This window comes from Thalassophryne amazonica, chromosome 10 (assembly GCF_902500255.1).
Source record: "Thalassophryne amazonica chromosome 10, fThaAma1.1, whole genome shotgun sequence".
Classification (NCBI taxonomy): Eukaryota; Metazoa; Chordata; class Actinopteri; order Batrachoidiformes; family Batrachoididae; genus Thalassophryne; species Thalassophryne amazonica.
In genome coordinates, this window is record NC_047112.1 from 20,269,478 (window position 1) to 20,290,907 (window position 21,430).

At 40.4% G+C, this 21,430-nt stretch overlaps 1 protein-coding gene across 2 annotated transcripts in view; it reads right to left on the bottom strand.

Annotated features, from left to right (window-relative positions):
- Positions 1 to 7,145: 7,145 nt before the first annotated feature.
- Positions 7,146 to 21,430, bottom strand: part of tie1 (tyrosine kinase with immunoglobulin-like and EGF-like domains 1) — a 58,246-nt gene continuing 43,961 nt past the window's right edge. For both annotated transcript variants that reach the window (XM_034179526.1, XM_034179525.1), the window contains 11 exons: positions 19,676 to 19,869; positions 19,453 to 19,599; positions 19,300 to 19,363; positions 19,085 to 19,195; positions 15,997 to 16,187; positions 14,811 to 14,924; positions 13,709 to 13,779; positions 9,387 to 9,427; positions 9,085 to 9,181; positions 7,711 to 7,810; positions 7,146 to 7,632 (listed from right to left, as the gene is read on the bottom strand). In XM_034179526.1, coding sequence (XP_034035417.1) covers positions 7,561 to 7,632; positions 7,711 to 7,810; positions 9,085 to 9,181; positions 9,387 to 9,427; positions 13,709 to 13,779; positions 14,811 to 14,924; positions 15,997 to 16,187; positions 19,085 to 19,195; positions 19,300 to 19,363; positions 19,453 to 19,599; positions 19,676 to 19,869 — 1,202 coding nt within the window. In that variant the 3' untranslated portion in view covers positions 7,146 to 7,560. The remainder of the gene's footprint in view (positions 7,633 to 7,710; positions 7,811 to 9,084; positions 9,182 to 9,386; positions 9,428 to 13,708; positions 13,780 to 14,810; positions 14,925 to 15,996; positions 16,188 to 19,084; positions 19,196 to 19,299; positions 19,364 to 19,452; positions 19,600 to 19,675; positions 19,870 to 21,430) is intronic.

Below are 21,430 nucleotides of genomic sequence, written 5' to 3' on the forward strand. Positions count from 1 at the left end.
TTACCACTGTGTTACATCACCTTTCCTTCTAACAACATTCAATAAGCATTTGGGAACTGAGGACACTAATTGTTGAAGCTTTGTAGGTGGAATTCTTTTCCATTCTTGCTTGATGTACGACTTCAGTCGTTCAACAGTCTGGGGTCTCCATTGTTGTATTTTGTGCTTCATAATGCACCACACATTTTCAATGGCCGACAGGTCTGGACTGCAGGCAGGCCAGTCTAGTACCTGCACTCTGATACTACAAAGCCACGCTGTTGTAACACGTGCAGAATGTGGCTTTGCATTGTCCTGTTGAAATAAGCAGGGACGTCCCTGAAAAAGACGTTGCTTGGATGGCAGCATGTGTTGCTCCAAAACCTGGATGTACCTTTCAGTATTGATGGTGCCATCACAGATGTGTAAGTTGTCCATGCTATGGGCACAAACACACCCCATACCATCACAGATGCTGGCTTTTGAACTTTGCACTGGTAACAATCTGGATGGTCTTTTTCCTCTTTTGTCCAGAGGACATGACTCTGGACATGATTTCCCAAAACAATTTGAAATGTGGACTCATCAGACCACAGCACACTTTTCCACTTTGTGTCTGTCCATTTCAAATGAGCTTGGGCCCAGAGAAGGCGGCAGCGTTTCTGGATGTTGTTGATGTATGGCTTTCGCTTTGCATTGTAGAGTTTTAACTTGCACTTGTAGATGTAGCGACAAACTGTGTTAACTGACAGCGGTTTTCTGAAGTGTTCCTGAGTCCACACGGTAAGATCCTTTACACAATGATGTCAGTTTTTAATGCAGTGCTGCCTGAGGGATCGAAGGTCATGGGCATTCAATGATGGTTTTTGGCCTTGCCGCTTATGTGTAGAAAGTTCTCCAGATTCGCTGAATCTTCTAATTATATTATGGACTGTAGATGATGGAATCCCTAAATTCCTTACAATTGAACATTGAGAAACATTGTTCTTAAACTGTTGGACTATTTTTTCATGCAGTTGTTCACAAAGTCGCCTTGAGGCAACAATGTTATGATTTGGCGCTATACGTATAAAGGAAAATAAATAGAAAATTGAAAAAAGAGAGCTTTAAATCAGAAGTGTCTGACTCCGTGGTATAACTCACAAACTTGTAGCTTAAAGCAGATAACCCGTAAGTTGGAGAGGAAATGGCGTCTCACTAATTTAGAAGATCTTCACTTAGCCTGGAAAAAGAGTCTGTTGCTCTATAAAAAAGCCCTCCGTAAAGCTAGGACATCTTTCTACTCATCACTAATTGAAGAAAATAAGAACAACCCCAGGTTTCTTTTCAGCACTGTAGCCAGGCTGACAAAGAGTCAGAGCTCTATTGAGCTGAGTATTCCATTAACTTTAACTAGTAATGACTTCATGACTTTCTTTGCTAACAAAATTTTAACTATTAGAGAAAAAATTACTCATAACCATCCCAAAGACGTATCGTTATCTTTGGCTGCTTTCAGTGATGCCGGTATTTGGTTAGACTCTTTCTCTCCGATTGTTCTGTCTGAGTTATTCTCATTAGTTACTTCATCCAAACCATCAACATGTTTATTAGACCCCATTCCTACCAGGCTGCTCAAGGAAGCCCTACCATTATTTAATGCTTCGATCTTTTCTCTCAAAAATTCTTGAAAGGGTAGTTGTAAAACAGCTAACTGATCATCTGCAGAGGAATGGTCTATTTGAAGAGTTTCAGTCAGGTTTTAGAATTCATCATAGTACAGAAACAGCATTAGTGAAGGTTACAAATGATCTTCTTATGGCCTCGGACAGTGGACTCATCTCTGTGCTTGTTCTGTTAGACCTCAGTGCTGCTTTTGATACTGTTGACCATAAAATTTTATTACAGAGATTAGAGCATGCCATAGGTATTAAAGGCACTGCGCTGCGGTGGTTTGAATCATATTTGTCTAATAGATTACAATTTGTTCATGTAAATGGGGAATCTTCTTCACAGACTAAAGTTAATTATGGAGTTCCACAAGGTTCTGTGCTAGGACCAATTTTATTCACTTTATACATGCTTCCCTTAGGCAGTATTATTAGACGGTATTGCTTAAATTTTCATTGTTACGCAGATGATACCCAGCTTTATCTATCCATGAAGCCAGAGGACACACACCAATTAGCTAAACTGCAGGATTGTCTTACAGACATAAAGACATGGATGACCTCTAATTTCCTGCTTTTAAACTCAGATAAAACTGAAGTTATTGTACTTGGCCCCACAAATCTTAGAAACATGGTGTCTAACCAGATCCTTACTCTGGATGGCATTACCCTGACCTCTAGTAATACTGTGAGAAATCTTGGAGTCATTTTTGATCAGGATATGTCATTCAAAGCGCATATTAAACAAATATGTAGGACTGCTTTTTTGCATTTACGCAATATCTCTAAAATCAGAAAGGTCTTGTCTCAGAGTGATGCTGAAAAACTAATTCATGCATTTATTTCCTCTAGGCTGGACTATTGTAATTCATTATTATCAGGTTGTCCTAAAAGTTCCCTAAAACGCCTTCAGTTAATTCAAAATGCTGCAGCTAGAGTACTGACGGGGACTAGAAGGAGAGAGCATATCTCACCCATATTGGCCTCTGTTGTGAAAGTGTAGGAACACGGACCCACAACAGGGGGAGCAATGAACGGACAATGGAGGAAGGTGAATCACAAGGTTTACTATTGTGAAACGAGCACAATGAATACAACAATCACAATTTGGGGTCGAATCCGCTGGTGTCGTGTGGGCAGGCTCGAAGGTAGGAGACGTCCGTCTCAGTCGAACCGGAACCACCCAGATCTCCTCTGCCACCGAACCCTGGAAATACTGGAACCGCCAAGTCCCGAATTCCCAGGTGGCCACTGCCTCCGCTCGTCGGATCCGGTACTGCTGGCGGGAGAGAGCAACAACACACAGGTGTGGATGCGACAGCACCCAGTAACGGAGAGGGGAGAAGCCGCCTCCACCTCTTGTCAATGTATAGCAGGAAGGTGAGTACTATCCAAGCAATGTAGCTACCAGTAGTCAACAGTCCTGAAAAGGTTTAACAAGTTTTAGCTGGTTGTTCAGAATATGAATGCAGAGAATATTACCTCAGTCTTAGGCGATATCTTGGCACTGAGGTGGAGACGCCGTCCTCCTGATATACCTCTGTGCTGAGTGGAACAGCTGTGTCCAGTGATGGGTGACAGCTGTCACCCTGGCTGCTCCCATAAGGCGGCAGCGCCCTCTGGTGCCTGGAGCCCGCACTCCAGGCAGGGCGCCCTCTGGTGGTGGTGGGCCAGCAGTACCTCCTCTTCAGCGGCCCACACAACAGCCTCTCTTCATTGGCTTCCTGTTAATTCTAGAATAGAATTTAAAATTCTTCTTCTTACTTATAAGGTTTTGAATAATCAGGTCCCATCTTATCTTAGGGACCTCGTAGTACCATATCACCCCAATAGAGCGCTTCGCTCTCAGACTGCAGGCTTACTTGTAGTTCCTAGGGTTTGTAAGAGTAGAATGGGAGGCAGAGCCTTCAGCTTTCAGGCTCCTCTCCTGTGGAACCAGCTCCCAATTCAGATCAGGGAGACAGACACCCTCTCTACTTTTAAGATTAGGCTTAAAACTTTCCTTTTTGCTAAAGCTTATAGTTAGGGCTGGATCAGGTGACCCTGAACCATCCCTTAGTTATGCTGCTATAGACGTAGACTGCTGGGGGGTTCCCATGATGCACTGTTTCTTTCTCTTTTTGCTCTGTATGCACCACTCTGCATTTAATCATTAGTGATCGATCTCTGCTCCCCTCCACAGCATGTCTTTTTCCTGGTTCTCTCCCTCAGCCCCAACCAGTCCCAGCAGAAGACTGCCCCTCCCTGAGCCTGGTTCTGCTGGAGGTTTCTTCCTGTTAAAAGGGAGTTTTTCCTTCCCACTGTAGCCAAGTGCTTGCTCACAGGGGGTCGTTTTGACCGTTGGGGTTTTACATAATTATTGTATGGCCTTGCCTTACAATATAAAGCGCCTTGGGGCAACTGTTTGTTGTGATTTGGCGCTATATAAAAAAATAGAAAAAAAAAAAAAAAAAAAAAAAAAGTGATGATCCTCGCCCAGTCTTTGCTTGTGAACAGCTGAGCCTTTTGGGGATGCTCCTTTCATAACCAATCATGACACTCACCTGTTTCCAATTAATCTGTTCACCTGTGGAATGTTCCAAACAGGTGTTCTTTTAGTATTCATCAACTTTCCCAGTCTTTTGTTGCCCCTGTCCCAGCTTTTTTGAAATGTGTTGCAGGCATCCATTTCAAAATGAGCAAATATTTGCACAAAAACAAAGTCTGTTTGAACATTAAATATCTTGTCTTTGTAGTGTATTCAATTGAATTTAGGTTGAAGACTTTAATTCTTTGAGCCTGGTTTCTTTGATCCAGACCCTGCTTTTGATCTGGATGCCTTTTGTGATCATACAATGAATCGTGTGTGACAATTGATCTTTGATGGTGATTCATTTGATTCTGATCCTGTATTTGATATTTAAACCTGATTTAAACTGATTACAGGATCAAAGAAATCAGTATCTAAGTTTGGTAAGATGAAGCAAAGGTCGTGATTTGTCTTGATCATTCTTTCTTTGATCTAGATTTCAGGATCAAGTCAATCGGGATATAAATTCAGTAATAAGAATAAAAATTAAATTGGGACTTGTTGCTTGATCATGTTTCCTTTGATCCTGATTACAGGGATCAATTTCATGCTCGTGGAGCAGATAATGGAAAAATCATGCATTTAGTGGCACAAGCACCAAATGTGGCATGGTAATTCATGATATTACTGAGCATAGCTGGTCAATTGGATGCTTGAAAATTCAAGATGGCAATGAAATGACCGATTGAAAATCAATTTCTGTATAGAAATGCTCCTATTTGATCGAATAAATTGATATTGTCAAATTCCATTTCATTTGGTATTTATTTTATGTGCTAAATTAGAGTGACATTTATTACATTTAATATTATTGGTTTCTACCCAGCACATTTTGAAAGTGTTCATACTGAATGTCAGCCTAATAAAAGGTGTTAAGTGTTACTGTATTGTAATTTTTAATATCTGGAGTCAACATGGACAAATGGCTATTTAAGCCACTAAGACTGGATCCATGTGGAAACTTCATAATCCTGTTCTGGCCACTTTGTCTGGTTTTGGCCACACACTACTGTTGCTCCCGGTGATGAGTCCAGTCAACACGCCAAAGCTTTATTTGAGAAGCCGTTTAATAAAAACATACTGTACATACAACATTTAGTATTCACCTTTACATTGGGATATGTTGCATAGTGTCAAATATGGCGCGTACAGAATACAGTGGGTACATATCTATCTGTAACTGCGTACATTCATATAGGATGCTTTTATACATCTACACATTCTTAACGAAAATACGAAGTACATACAGTAGTAGTCAGTAGTGGGCACAGCTAATCAAAAAGTTAGCTTTGATAACCGCTAATCAGCTGCCTAAAAATTTAACGTTTATAATGCGAGACCAATAAACCACTAAAAAATTTAGTGGAAGTTACAGCTAACCGTTAACTTTCAGTATTGTCTCCCATACACTCAGCTACTGACAGGCCAATTTTGCCTTTAAACACCACCAATGCTTCTGATTAGAATCAAAGATGATCACAACTAACGAGCCAGCGCTTCAGTCTTTGTGCGCCCTGCCCACTGCCGTGAGGAGGAGTCATTTTCATTCACAGGATACAGCAGTTCAGCATTGAGGCTGAAGTCCTCAAAATGAAAGCAGATTTGACTTATGGTTTTGATTTATAAACCAAATTAATCCGGATAGTTTAACTACATTAATTGTCAAGTCTGTCATTTGTACAATGTAAAAATATAATGCATATCTTTAATTTTAAAATAAGACACTAATTCTGAAGTGTTGAACATTAACACACACAGATGCCAAAATGCATTATGGGTAAACTGAGCCTCAATTTCAATTCAATTTATTCACTTTATATTGCGCCAAATCACAACAGAGTTGCCTCAAGGCACTTCACACAAAACAATTCAGAAAACAAAATAAAATGAATTAAAAGATTAAGAAGCATAGTAAAAAAAATAATAATAAAATAAAAATAAAAAGCATAGTAACATAATATGCCAGTATGTAATATGCCATCCAGTAGATGGGTCAAATGCATAGAACACTGCCATCTACTGGATGGGAGTGTGAATGATGCCCGGTTATATCACACAGTTGTTGCTGCCTGGCTGAATCACAACTTAACAGAATTTTCAGTTTTGCAAATGCCTTTTTTTAACAAATGAAAAAATGACATATTTTACAAATACACACTTATTTGTAAAAACCAACAGACACCTTAAGTTTTGTGTTGGTGAAATGCATCAACCAATCAGTGATCACAGGCTCAGTTTACCCATAATGCAGTTTGGCATCTGTGTGTGTTCATGTTTAAAACTTCAGAATTAGTGCATTATTTTAAAATGAAAAGATGTGTTATATTTTCACTGTGTACAAATGACAGCATTGATATTAATGTAGTTAAACTATCTGGATTAATTTGGTTTATAAATCAAAACCATAAGTCAAACCTGCTTTCCTTTTGAAGACTTTGGCCTCATGGCTGGACCGCTGTATGCTGTAAAGGTAATGACTTTTGTTTTTGTTGTTTTTTTGTTTGTTTGTTTGTTTTTTTGGCAGCCTGGTGGCCAGGCCTCTTCTGCTGGGGTAAAGTTGAGCTCAGCTTCTCTTAACTGTCTCACTGCTGCAAAATACATAACAGACAGGAGCCAACAGGGTTTATAAATGTTTTTCACCGTGAGTAACTATGCAAAAAAACGTTAGCAGTCTAAAAGTTATCAGAACTAAATTTATCGGAGACTAATTGGTCTGCTGCTGGTTTTTGAAAAGCTAATCCGCTAACAAAAAAGTTAGCTTTGATAATTAGCGGTTAGCGGATTAGCGGAACTGTGCCCACCACTGGTAGTAGTGAACATTCTCATGGCAGTGACAAGAAAAACTTACTGAGGACTTGAATAACGCTGGTTTAAGTGCTGCATCGTTCACATCGTTCATCGCTAATATCCAACTCTGAGAACTTGAATGTTCGATAATGTGGTCCACACTTTTTTTTGTATCCTCTATAAAAAGATTTTCTCCTTTAAGAGATGATGAAGTCCTGCACTGAAGCCCCACAGACCCTGTGGTGTTAAAGCAAATCACGTAGCGCCGTCGTCTTCTCTCACACAATAAAAAAAAGTACAACGTTGCAGCTTTTGTCAGATCAAGAGGTACAAAGTTGTCCTTTTTTCCCTCCAGCTCTGCATCCATGGCCCAGCCATAATCCACATCGGTTGACACGTCCAGTATAGTCACAGTGTCCTGTCACAGTTCTCCGTCTAAAGCTGGGTGATTTTAGTGGAGCGCCTGGTCTTCCTGTCTCGACGATGAGCAACAGGTAAGCGGCAGTAACGCGGCGTCCATCCTTGAGGTTTCCTCTTAAGGCTACGTGGTAAGCGAGGGTCTGGGGGGGCTGGTAGTCAGGCCTCCTCAGCTGTGGCATCTATCCCGGCGTAGGTGAAGTTCTCAAAAAGAGCCATGTTGACATAAGCCTGTAGGATGGAAGTCATGAAGTTGAGATCTAAACCGACGTATTGCGGTCCACCTTTATTGTCGTGCTGAAGTCTTACCTTTCTGGCCTCTTGCATCCTGTTGAGTTGAACAGAGATTTGGGAGAAGGGCGGCCTTTCATAAGGCCGATCCCTCCAGCACTGCCTCATCAGCTCATAGCTGCACAGGGAAAAATAAAACACTAAATTACCAAAAGTACCTAATCCTGCAGCTTTGAAGCACCTGGAACCAAATCCTGATCTGGATTTCCAACAAAGTTTAGAAAGTTCTTCATTGTGGTGAATCAGCATATTCTATATGCAAGGCCTTAGTGATGTGACATTGTGTGCCAAGTCTGAATAGGGACGGGCATTGTTAAGATTTTACTCCCATTCTTAGTGGTACTCCTTATTGGTCAGGTACTTTAATGGTATTCTTATCAGTTTTTGAAGAACAAAAAAGAATCAAACTAAGAGTAGAATTAACAATGCATTTATTTTCTAAATGCCTTTAAAAAAACTGTCAAATGCAAGCACACGTTTGAGCATTTAATCCTCTCTGCCATTATCTGTGGCAAATGCTCAATTGGCACTCTGTCTTCACAGTTGCTTGTACACACACACACACAGACACACACTTCTAGCGAAAGACAGAATGCTGGTTCAGAGGCAGCAACACAAACACACGGACAAACAGGCACTCGCTCACACACACACACACAAGCTGCCAGAGAGAGTGAGACAGACAGAAGTCGTAATGTGATACCTGACAAGAAGACCTGCCTTCAGGTCTGGGCACAAAGCTTCAAAGGAGTCAGAGAGAGAGAGAGCACGCTCTCAATTTATATCCTTAATTTCTCCAGTACTGAAAGCAGTACTGTTAAGGGGAGGGGGGTGCTTATCGATACTCTGGTCTTTAATAACCTTGCATTGGAGCCCCTTTAATACCACGGTTCAGTACCCATCCCTAAGTTTGAATCTTGATACACAAAGTCAGTGTCACGATACTGCTTCAAGGTTTCAAAGGTCTCGCCCACAGGTTTCCACAGCTAGAATTTAAATGCAGCCAACACTGAACTTGTCTGAAGTCTAGTGATGTGATCTTGCGTATTGTACGAGGCTTCACCTTGATGCTCTACATCTTTCTGGACTTACTGGTTTCAGAAACACTGGCCCCTGGTGGCTACAATTAGAATCAAAACATGCTCAATGCCAAACTTGCTTGAGGACTTTGTGATTTGAAGTTGTGCACCAAATCTCACCCTGATACATAAAGACACTGTCAAGATATCACATAAACCCGAGCAGTTCTGACACCTGTTCTGCTTTCGGCAATGCAGGTAAAAAAGTATTTCTCTTCTTTAACAAACGAAACAAGGCAAATCGTCTAGGTACAAAATGTTCAACAAAAAGAAGGAAAAGCTAGTTATCAGCTACACTGTGTTGGATACTTACACCTCATCATCACAGTTTTTGGGTTTCTCCATCCTGTAGCCTTGTGGCAGTTTTTCATAAAGCTCAGCGCACGTCATCCCACAGTAAGGAGTTCCACCTTACGCACAGGAATTAGGGAAAAAAGTTAATGAGTTTGATAGTTGCATGCTTTGAAATATTTAAAAATATAATCACCATCATGTTCACATCAGCAACAAAAACTTCAGTGTTCAGCACTCAAAGATTTGTCTGGTTTGGTGTAGTTTCCCTACACTATACACACACATACACACACACATATATATATATATGTGCTGACTTACCTAAGCTTACAATTTCCCAGAGAAGAACACCAAAAGACCACCTGGATGAAATGACACATAGATAAATGAGGCAGAGGGTACAAATATAAATCTGATTTCATAACTGCTATTTTAGGTCATACTGTATGTAAAAATAAAAAATCCACAAATATTATTTACTTTTATAGAAAACTCATTCACTAAACTGCTGATAAGACTCATGGACAGTTGGATGGGCACTGTAACACTTACACCTTCAGACTTTTTGTTTGTGTGTATATCTTATGTATATATTAAAGGCAAATGTGTGTACGAGGGGTGACTGAGACGTTTTGAGCCTGACGCAGAAAAAGTAGGGTGTGGTTCTCTGTCTGTTGCATTCTAGGAAACCAGCATTTCTCAACATTGCATCCAGTGAGTCAAAACTTCACATGTTCTCAAGAAATGTTGGTAAAATCTGGAGAACCACCATGGGTCACGTTCAAAACGTCTCAGTCCTCCCTTGTATGTAGGTAGGTACACTTGTTTGATGTATAACGCTCACTATAAGAACACTGTGCGGGTTACAACACAACCAGATGGAAATACGGCTGACCCCAAATCTCAGTGACTATATGCGATAGAATATGCAGAATATTTAATAGTAAGTCCCTTCGGCTGCTCCCTTGTTTGCACTCGGGGTCGCCACAGCAAATCCAAGGTGGATCTGCATGTTGAATTGGCACAGGTTTTACGCCGGATGCCCTTCCTGACGCAACTCCACATTACATGGAGAAATGTGGCGGGGGTGGGATTTGAACCCGGAACCTTCAGCACTGAAACCAAGTGCATTAACCACTTGGCCACCACCCCCTATGCAGAATATTTAATATGAACATGAAAAAAAACCCAGAACTAACCAGATTATATGTCCTCGGAGTGACTCTTTATTAGCAAAATAGCAAAACTCCACATTTGGCCAAGTCTACCTAAAATGAAACCACTTTCCCCTCAGCTAACCCGAGCACTGTGTTTAATCCATACAAGTTGTTGTCCAAAATGAGCTTCTCTCACTGAGAAAACATCAATTTGGCTCTGCACACAAAACACAGCTGTTACCCGATGAATTGACTGAAATGACTGAATGAAGAAATCAACGATGAACCAAAACAAAGTTATTTTAAGCGAGATCTCACTGCGAGTAAATAAATAAGTTTGAAGGGCTGGATTATGAGTTGGGGTGGATGAAGAACTTGTTTTGACAGAAGAATGCACTCGACTGACTTCCTCTTGAATTCTAGGTCCCCAAATGACCCTCAGTGACCCTCAGGTGACATCACAAATGCATGATTGACTGCAGGCGCCCCACAGCCACCAATAGACTCTTATGAAATATCTTTGAAAATAAAATCCAGTTGATGTGAATGAGCAATGAACTGAATGCTTTCTAAACATAACACTCTTCTTGTTATCTGAATAATCAATATGAAGCAGCAGAGGTTTTAGATGTCACCTGGGCTGTATGTTTATTTATGGATATTATGGATAACCTCTGCTATAAAAAGAAAATAAATAACTGCTCCGTGAACTTCGTTCCATCTTGTTGATTCTCGCTCTCTAACAGTGTTCACCGCACAGGCGACCTTTAACCCTCTGTTAGCCGTCTTCCTTCGTGCCGCCGTGTATAAATAGGCTGCAGTTGACAGAATAACGTCTGAGTCTGTCTGCGAAGTTTCGCTGAGGTTTCCTGCTCGTGCTTATCGGCCGCACAGCAGCGTGTTATCAGCGCTGCAGTGACAGCGCGATGATTTGTTGTTTTCTGTTGGCTGCTTCAGTGTGCACGGTCACAGCGTGCAGCATGCACGGTTACAGCTTTACTGGGAGGCGAAGTAACTCTTAAAAGGTTCCTTAAAACTTAGAGGGGAACCCCAACAAACGTTACCACTGACAGTGGCTCTGTAAAGATTATCATTGTTGGAATAAAAACAAAACAAAACAAAAAGGCAACAAAATCTGAAATAAACAAAAATGTAGTTTTGTTATAGACTTTTTTTTAAAGGGGGAAAACATTCATGCTTTTCACTTTCTTTATGAAAGTCTTAAAATCATTTTGATAAAGCGCCCTCTAGGCTAAGACAAACCTAGTGCAGCGGATAAGAGAATATTTAGAGGGGAATCCTGCAAATGGTGATAAAAGCATCAAATTCGGCAGAAATAGTCCTCAGACAATCCTCTTTTGAAAAAACCGATTGGCCACTTGACTTTTCAATCGGTGGTCAGGTAGGGGTCAACTGAAGAATTACACAGAGGTCAAAATTAAAAGATGCTCCAATCATATTGAAACATATTCCACATTATTTGCCTGATCATAAAGATTCCAGAAAGGTATAGTTTGGACTATCTGTGACTGAAATCTACGGAGTTACGGAATAAAAACAGCAAGAATGGTGACAAAGCTCAGTTTCATTTTGCACAGAGGTCAAAAGATAAAGTTGCTCCAATTTTGGTAAAAAGTGATGCAAATTCCTAGTTGAATTAACACGGTTTTAAAAAGGAATAGTTTGGACCATGTATCATCCTTACTTATCACGTTACGGGGTAAACATATGTCACATGTCATAGAATCCAATAGGCGTAGACCTTGTTTGACCTTTACTTTGGAGACCAAACATTCAACACTGTCAAGACTATTCCATTTATTAATCCTATTAGCTCAACCAATAATTTGCATCACTTTTTACCAAAATTGGAGCAACTTTAACGTTTGACCCCTGTACAGAATGACACTGACCTTTGTCACCATTCTTGCTGTTTTTATCCCGTAACTCCTTTGAATTCAGTCACAGATAGTCCAAACTATACCTTTTTGGAATCTTTATGATCAGGCAAATTATAATACAATAGCATGCTTTTGGAGGGCGGTATGCATTTTCTGAGTCCCTCCATCCATGCCCAGTCGCCCAAAATGACAGCTATTCGCCTGAGTTAGACAAGGGCAAATAGCTGTCATTTTGGGCGACTGGGCATGGATGGAGGGACTCAGAAAATGCATACCGCATGACAACAGCATGTTATTTGCATTATTATCACTTTTTACTGAGATACACAACACGTAATGCGTACATAAAAAGTTGGCTCACTTAAGTTTTGTCGTGTCGGCTGGCGCGCACGCTGCGCTCCAAATTCAGCAGTGCGTCCTCATCAAGCTGGCTGCTTTAGCTGCTGTTCATTGTCGTACTATCCGTGAGAAAATCATCCAGAATATCCATATTGGGACCAAAACACACTTCTCGCCTTTTCATCTTTTCCTCTGCGAACAGTTTGTTTTTTTCCCCCCTCTGCGGACAGTTCTTGGGCTGTGCACGCTATGATGTCATTTGTTTACGCACAGTGGGCGGGTATAGCCAGATACCGTCGACGTAAATCTATGATACCGGCCCAGCAACGCCCCGGTAAAGTGATAATAATGTGGAATATTTTTCAATATGATTGGAGCATCTTTTAATTTTGACCTCTGTTTAATCCTTCAATTGACCCCTACCTGACCACTGATTGAAAAGTCAAGTGGCCAATCAGTTTTTTCAAAAGAGGATTGTCTGAGGAGTATTTCTGCCAAATTTGATGCTTTTATCACCATTTGCATGATTGTTTCACTTATCTGCTGCACTAACCGTGACATCTCCGTTTTATTCTACAGCCTTTCCCAAACTCACTAAGTCCGCCCACTTTCAAACTGTCTGATCAAATCAGCGTTGACATAAAACTTGTTTATCATCACCACAGATCTTGCTTGACTTTTGTGGGCAAAACAAATCGGATGTAACTTGTTTCTGATCTCTTGGAACAACCAAAAAAAAAAAAAAAGGGAGAGTCAAAAAACCAGATCTGGTATTAAAGTTAGATTTAGGTAAGTTCAAGCTATAATGTGAATGTAATCTTTTAAGAGATATCAAACTGCGTTCCCAGCTATTACCTGTTTTACCAAGAAATACTGTAAGTGGTCTCAAAGAGCAAAAATTTGCTTTAATATTTTGCATCCCTGATACATAAAGGGCCCTATCTTCATGCATTGTCTGAAGTGCATAATGTGAGGTGTATGTAAACAATTAATCATGGGTGTGTTTTGTGCTTAGGATTACTGTGGCTGTCTGTGTGCAGTCTGATGGAATAAAATTCATACAAAAAAGTTGGACACACAGTGTGCATTAAGAGCTTGTGCTTTGCACCAGGTGTAAAATAGAGTTAACCGTGTGTCATTTTGTTTTCTGTTGTTCTTTTTTTTTTTTTTTTTAATGAGGAACCCTGAAATGTTTTTACTTAAAAGAAGATGAGGAAAGACGTGTAAAGTTGAGGGTGTCACTCACACGTCACTTTTGGTTGTATATACGCTGTAGTTCAGGGACTCGATGGCCATCCAGCGCACAGGCAGCCTCCCCTGAAAGTCAAACACACATCAAAGCATCGCCGTGATTTTTGCAGTGTGTCTGCCTTAACCGTCTGAAACATGCTCAAACTCTTAACGTGCACACGGATGTGCTGCTACAACACCAAGAGTCGCCGCTCCTTGTTTCAAAGAAAGGTTGATTTTTGATTCTAGGGTGAAACCTCAAGCAGACCATCTGCTTCGACCACACAATGACCAATAAAACCACACCAAACATAAGTGTTAGAACATGCAGTGATATAAATGTTGGAGCTAAACAACTATTTACTTCTCAACTATTTTTGTTATTTTTTTTAACTATATCTATTCCATATGGCACAATTGTCAAAGGTGCGTAGAGCACTTTGATGTTTCAACAATAACAGTATTTCTTTTATGACAAAGGCTACAAAAATGGTGAACTTGTTCTTTAATGTAAAAAAAAAGTGTACCCACGTGCAGTGGAGACCAACATTCTGCAGATTTTCAGATTAAAACACATCAACAGGTGCTAATTGTAAAAAGTCAACTGCTCCAGTGTTTTGTTTGGAAAGAAAACCTGCAGACTGTCCTGCAGAGCAAATAAATATGTATTAAGTAAGACTGCCCTCTACTGGTGAGTCAATTTTTGACTATTGCGCTACAACTTTTTGATTTAATGTCTGAATGACATCAATACCAGTTTGCAAAAAATCTTAATAATAATAATAATAATAATAATAACAATAAACAATCATAAATAATAACAATAATAATAATAAACAATGTAATGAAGTGTGGGATTAAAATCAGGAAGCTTTTTGAAAAACTGCCTCATAAAACAATAAGTACAACTTTAAACTGAGAGCCGGAAGAGAGATAAGTGTCACAAATTAATATTTTTTCAGTGTTCTGTCTTCATTTTGTGATGAAGGTGCACGTTATCCTTGGAACACTCACTGTGCGTCAATGCCAGGAACAAGAACAACGCATATAATAATGCAGATACAGGAGCAGAAAATCATCAGCTACAGCAATGAGTTCTAAAACATGCCACATCTCACCATTGTCTTCTTCACATAAACTTCTTCCCCGCGAGACAGGCCGAAGTCTGCGATCTTTGCTACGAGGTTATCGCCAACCAGAACATTCCTGGCTGCCAGATCCCGGTGAATACACTGCAAAGGAGATTAAAAAAAGAGTTTGTATCACTTGAAAGTCCTCATCCTCACTCTTTGCTTCATAGTGGAGTAGAGCGGAGAAGGATATTCTTTCACCAAAACAGATCAAATCTAAGGCTTGCATCTCAGATGTACCTTCTGGCAATTTGTAGCTGCAGGTCTTGTTTTTAAGAAAATCCTCCTCTAAACCACTTTATCATGAAGCTGTAGAACTGGTGATACAAAATGCAAAACATGCACTGTGCACAGTTTCTCCAATCACATAATCCACATAAGCCTATAACTTCTTCAGGGTTGTCTGGGTGTCTTGGTGGCTTTCCTCACTCTTGTCATTCTTGCACAGTCAGTCAGTTTTTGAGAACTGTCTACTCCATGCAGATTTACCATAGAGTGCCATATTGTTTGTATTTCTTCATAATTGATGCAAATAAAGTCCAAGACATATTCAGTGGCAGCTTCACCATCAGAGAGCCTCAAAAAACTCCAAGCTGTCATTGATGTCTTCATCATCATCATCATAAAAAAAAAACCTTGCTCAGTGAACATAAAAAAATTATGAAAAGTATTTCCACCCAAGTAAAATGCATTAACTGAGCCAGAAACAATTTTTCTGAGTGACCTAAGTGTAAATTTGTTGGGTCAACATGATGAATTTGCGTTACTGTTACCTAATTACCATGGTTCAGGCCAACTAGATTTGAAAAGGTAAATTCATCATGTTGACCCAACAAATTTACTCAATTACCATAGCTTAGGCCAACTCAATTTGTAAAGGTAAACGTAACAAAAATAAAAAGTAAGTCCCTTCAGCTTCTCCCTTTGTCCTCGGGGTCGCCACAACAAATCTGAGGTGGATCTGCATGTTGAATTGGCACAGGTTTTACACCAGATGCCTTCCTGATGCAACTCCACATCACATGGACAAATGTGGCAGGGGTGGGATTTGAACCAGGAACCTTTTGTACTGAAACCAAGTGCACTAGCAAGGTGATTTTAACAGCATGTCATTATGAACTGACCCCAGTGGCACTTCACTGTTCAATTAAACACATGCTGTTGCTCATCGTACCTGTTTGTCACTGAGGTAGTGCATCCCCGTGGCCACGTCAACAGCGAACTGCAGCAGCTGCTGGGATGTGAGGGTTGAAGCAGTGCCGTGCTCTTTGGCAAAGGTTGGGTTGGTCTCCAACACACGACTTTTCCTCAGAAAGTCGAGAAGGTTTCCATAGGGGGCGTATTCAATGGCGATGTACAGGTAACCTATAAAACACCTTTCGGTAAATACATGAAGCATCATAATGCACATCTTCAATAAGTCAGTCATGAATTGGTTCATGGGAACTCTTTACAAATAGTCTCGAACAGCTGTGACTGCAGCCTTCCACAGATAAAACAGAGGTAGAACAGACCTTTGATGAAATCCTGTCGGAGCTCAAATGGCCGAAGGACATTGGAAAGCAAGAACTGCTTCATTTACACATGAAGGCTTCCAGCCAAACTCTATGTTCCAGTATTCCACGAGGCATTTGTGAATATTGCAAAAGTTTGCTGATGATTTTCACCAAAGTGTTGAAATTTTATAAACAACTAGAGCACCACACTCGTAGAGTGCAAACCTCCGCCTACACTAGTTCCCACTTCCATAAATTTATACATAATTTTTGAAAATTCGTCAGAGAATACAGATTTTTCTAATTTTCTATGATTTTTCCTGACTTTTGCCTTTGACCTATGACCACGAAAACTGAATCAATTCTTGTCTATCAGGATATGAAACTTCGTAACGATGTCTGAAAAATTGTGGCTTACAGGCTGTTCACAAACAAACAAACAAACAAACAAACAAACAAACGGGTGAAAACATAAACTGTGCCCAGCTTCACTGGCGGAGGTAATAACCACTGCATGTAAAGAAAGACCAATGATAGACACAGTTCACCTGATCAACTAACAGCAAATTAGCAAAGCTAACTTTTTCATTAGCAAGTTAGCTTTTCTAGTAACTTTGAAAACCATTAGTGGAACACTTAGCTTCCACTAAATTTAGCTCTGCTCACCTCAACTTTGCTAACTTACAAAAGAAAGTTTAACAGTCCAAAATGTTTGTAAACCCTAAAAATCATACATATTTTTGCTGTTGGAACTTCTGCATGAATACAGTTAGCAACAAGCGTCACCTCAAGGAGATGGAGGAGCAAGAAGTCAGGCCAGAGTAAATACATGTAGATTGTTATACTTATTTTCTGTGTGTAAGTTTATTTCTGAAAATTCATGTTGTGAAAAATAAAAAGCTGTTGAATTGAAACTACTGCATAATTTACTTATGTATATGTTCATCATCTGATCTTGGCATGCTAAACGTATTCAAACCTATTAAAATGTCAACTCTTCAGATATGTTTTTTGGGGGGTTACAGCCAAAAAATTAAAAAAGACCCTACCCAAAGCTAAACTCATATCAAGTTCATGGTTAGAAGCAGCTTTTTCATCAAAATGTTTTAACGGTTTATTGCTTTAGCTTTATCACAGTTAATTTTTCAGTTAGCATATTAAAGGTTATTAAAGGTAACTTTTAGGTTAGCTGTACCCAGTATTGCAGAAGCAGTGGAGGAATAGATCAAAGCACTGTTTCTTCTGCATGTTGTGGGTATTTAATATAAAATCAACCAAGGTAAATACTATGTGCCTTTCTCTTTTAACAGCCTGGATGTGCTGGAACCTGGTGCATGGCTATTCAGACACAATTTGCATGCACAATGACAAAGATAACATGACAGTTGGATTCAAACCAACAGCATCCGCTGCCTTTGAGAGGAAACTGACAGACATGAACGGAATTACAAGGTCCTGAGGTGCACTCCGAGACCTGACACCTGCATCACTTTTTAAGGTAAGATAAAAACTGTTCATTCTGTTTCTGGACTGAATGAGTTCTTCCTTTGCTGTTAAAGTTGAGCGTGTGATTTGTGTTTGTAATGTGTTGTCTCAAATCATGGGCTGTTAGAAGTATATTTTTTTACATTTCCAACTATGTTTAAAGTACAGGCCCTCTGTGAAAATGGAATTCCATCCCCCATACCCATTGGTACACACTCACGTTTTACAGAGTTCTATATGTAGTATTGTATGAATCAGGATTATGAAGGAAATGCTGCTTCCATTCATCATTGATTTTAATTCATTGTTATTTTTTGTGTTCCGTGTTCCGGTCCTGTGATGTGCATGTGTTCACTGTGTTGTGGACTGACCATATCAGGATTTCTGACTACTGGGATTTTTGAATATCAGACACTATGATATGCTAAGTATCCCCAAAGTTCCATACTTTTTTTTGCATGTATAAATTCTCATAATCAGCAAGCCTTAAGCCTGAAATTGCCTGGACACAGGCAATGTGGTAAACAGCAGTTATTTTCCATTTAAATCGATGGGCACAGACATGGGTCTTGGAACTTTTTTGCTTTTTAGAATACATCACCTATTTGGGGTATTTTTGAAAACTAACATTATTATTTGCTATTAAGATGCAGTAGCGGATCTAGAAGGGGACAGTTGAGGGGATGGTTTCCCCCTTAGAGTGCCTTGATTGGAGAGTGGTGTCAACTCAGAACATGGCGCCATTTTGGGTCGAACTGCGTTGAACTACTGAATGGACCTTTTATGTTTTCAACATTTTTAAAATCATTTAACCACATACAGCAACACATCCAGGTACGGGTGCTACCAAAATAAATATAAAATTAGTTAAGATATCAAATTTACAGAAATGTACAATTTATGATGATTTATTTCATTAATTTAAAGCCTCACACCCAACTAAGCAATGACTATAATAACTATGAACATATTGATTAACTATTTTTGGCACATCACATGTTTATGAAGCACATACCAACAGAGTGCAATTTTTCACCCCCTTGTCATAATATTAGATTGAGATTATGGTTGCTGAGGTAACCCTACTCCCTGCTTGTAATCCCTTTTGGCCAATTTAGGAATTTGGAATTACAGTAGGGACAATTAACATCAGTCTGCTCTAAATTTAAGCATAAATGATACATTTAGACACTTTGCACCTCAAAGTTGCAACATCTTATGTTAACATTTACTTGACAGAGCTGCGATATCCGAACCAGCCACGAGGTGTCCATCACTCACCTCTGTTCTCACAGGCTCCAATCAAGTTGATAATGTTGGGATGCTGGCCCAGTTTACACAACACCTCCAGCTCCCCCGCGAAGTCTCGGTGGTCATTCTCAGAGGCAAACTCTGCAGGAGGCACAGCACACGTTAAAAACGTGCAAGAACAGCAGCTTCAGACTGAAACGTCCACATCAATGAGGAAATGTGGGTGTGTGGGAATGTGTCCTGACCTTTCAGCATCTTGATGGCCGCACTCATTTTATTGCCATCCTTCTTTATCATGGCTTTGATGACCTGGATTTGGAGGCGTTGTTACACACAAGTTTAATCAAGTGCACAACTGAGAGAAATTAGTTTAAATCTGTCAAAAGTCACTATCAAACCTGGCCAAAGTTTCCTTCTCCGATCACATCTTCAAACTTAATATCCTCCCACTCCAGTATGGGGTAGGTGAAGGGTTCGGGAGTGGGCTTCGGCCTGCGCGTCAGGGTAAGAGTTCCTGAGTTGAACTGCAGAATCGTTTCTTCACCCTGAGGACACAAACTGATGATAAGCTAAACAAAAGCATCACAGCTGTGGAGCCGCTTTCACCGTGTGTGTCCTTACCGATCCAGACTGGTAGGTGAACGTGCGCCGGCGGCTGAGCAGCATCTTGCGGATGTAGAAAAAAGCCAGCAGCACCAGCAGGATAGTCACGCAGGTGACCGTCACCGAGCCCACAACCACCACCAGCAGTTGGTAACTGTCCCCGCTGGGCCTACTGGCCACACCCTGGATGGTCGGCGTTTGACTCTGAAAGCCTTGTTTTGCCGAGGGAAGAAGATGGGGAGAAAATCCAGGGAGGGGGATAGAAAAGGTTTTTAGACAGTGGTGATAAATGGGCTGTTCTATAGCTGTTATTATTGTGCGTAAATCCTAGTGTGGGTGGTAATACTGGAGCCACACGGGACCAGTTTAAGTACTGGACACTAGTTTTAATTTGAAAATCAAAGGAAACCAATTTCATATGCAGTTCTTCTTCTTTTACATCTTCTTGCTGTGTTGCACAGTGTGCTGTAATGTTTTCAGTTTTTAGGGGCTCAGTGTTTGGGGATTGAACCCACAACCCTCCTGCAATTGAACAACCTGCGGTACACACTGAGGTATATTTGCTGTATATCATATCAGGTCTGGGATACAGCAGGCGTTGCTGCTACAAGTTGCCGCATTCACCACACTATTGAGTCCTGGATGGCAACAACTGGTCCATTCCCAGCCTGTAGAAAGTACTGATTTATCTTCCACAGCTAGGTGAAACGTGGTTGTCCCCTTTGTCCTTGACAATGAGGTACCCACATGCTGGATCTTCTGTCCATCCATCAGTCTGTGCATCCATTTTCTAAACCCACATATTCCAGTTAAGGGTTGGGAGGGTGTTGGAGCCTATCCCAACAGGCACTGGATAAGAAGCAGGGTACAGCCTGTCGGAGCTGATGTTCCCTCATTATGGAAGTGATACTCCTCCTCTGAGTCTCCCTTAAGTTTACATCACAGTGTGAGTAATGGATACGAAATTTTGATATCTGTTCATATCAGTTTTTGTCCTGTACAAATCCATGTCAGCTGACGTGTGGTGAGTCCATCCAAAACTTTTGTGCATGCTCAAAACTTTGAGTGGACATCAGACAGAGAGCTTCCCTGGTCATTGCACCTCTGTTTACTTTTTTGTCCTGTACTCTGTTCCTTAGCTTGCCAGTGGGCATCCTGTAGATGTTAGTTTTACCCGTGGATTATCTGTTTGTCTTCTGTTCACATCTGGAAACACTACACACCCACATTCGGTGGTTGTCCACTCATTCTTTCAGAGCCTCAATTCCAACTGAGACCAATGGATTAGGTGGGGGTTTTTTTGTTGTTGTTTTTTTTGCCATTGGACAAATTATTTCAATCCCTTACTAATCAGTATACTCGGTCTGTCATGGTGTGACTACACCTTAAGTAATCATTTGTCTGACACAAAGTCATTCTTGTAGTGTACAAGCATCCACCAAAGAAAACCAGTACCCAAGATATCCAGTGATCATCTTCAGTCACTAGTTGGGGTCCAAGTCTCACAACCATACAGTACGAGTGGAAGAACCATCTTAATTTATTTCACTATACTGGACTATTAGGTGCTTTGGAAAATAAATTTCAGCACTTGAAATTTTGTTGCCTCAACACTGTCCAGTTCATCTACCTGAGAGATAAAAGGCATACAACAGATTTCTCATGTTTACTGGCTAAAATTCTACATTTAAGTTAATCAGTTTTTGGAGTGTTATTTCTTAAATAATTGTGACAAATATATTACACAGAGATGATCACCAACTTAATTTAAAA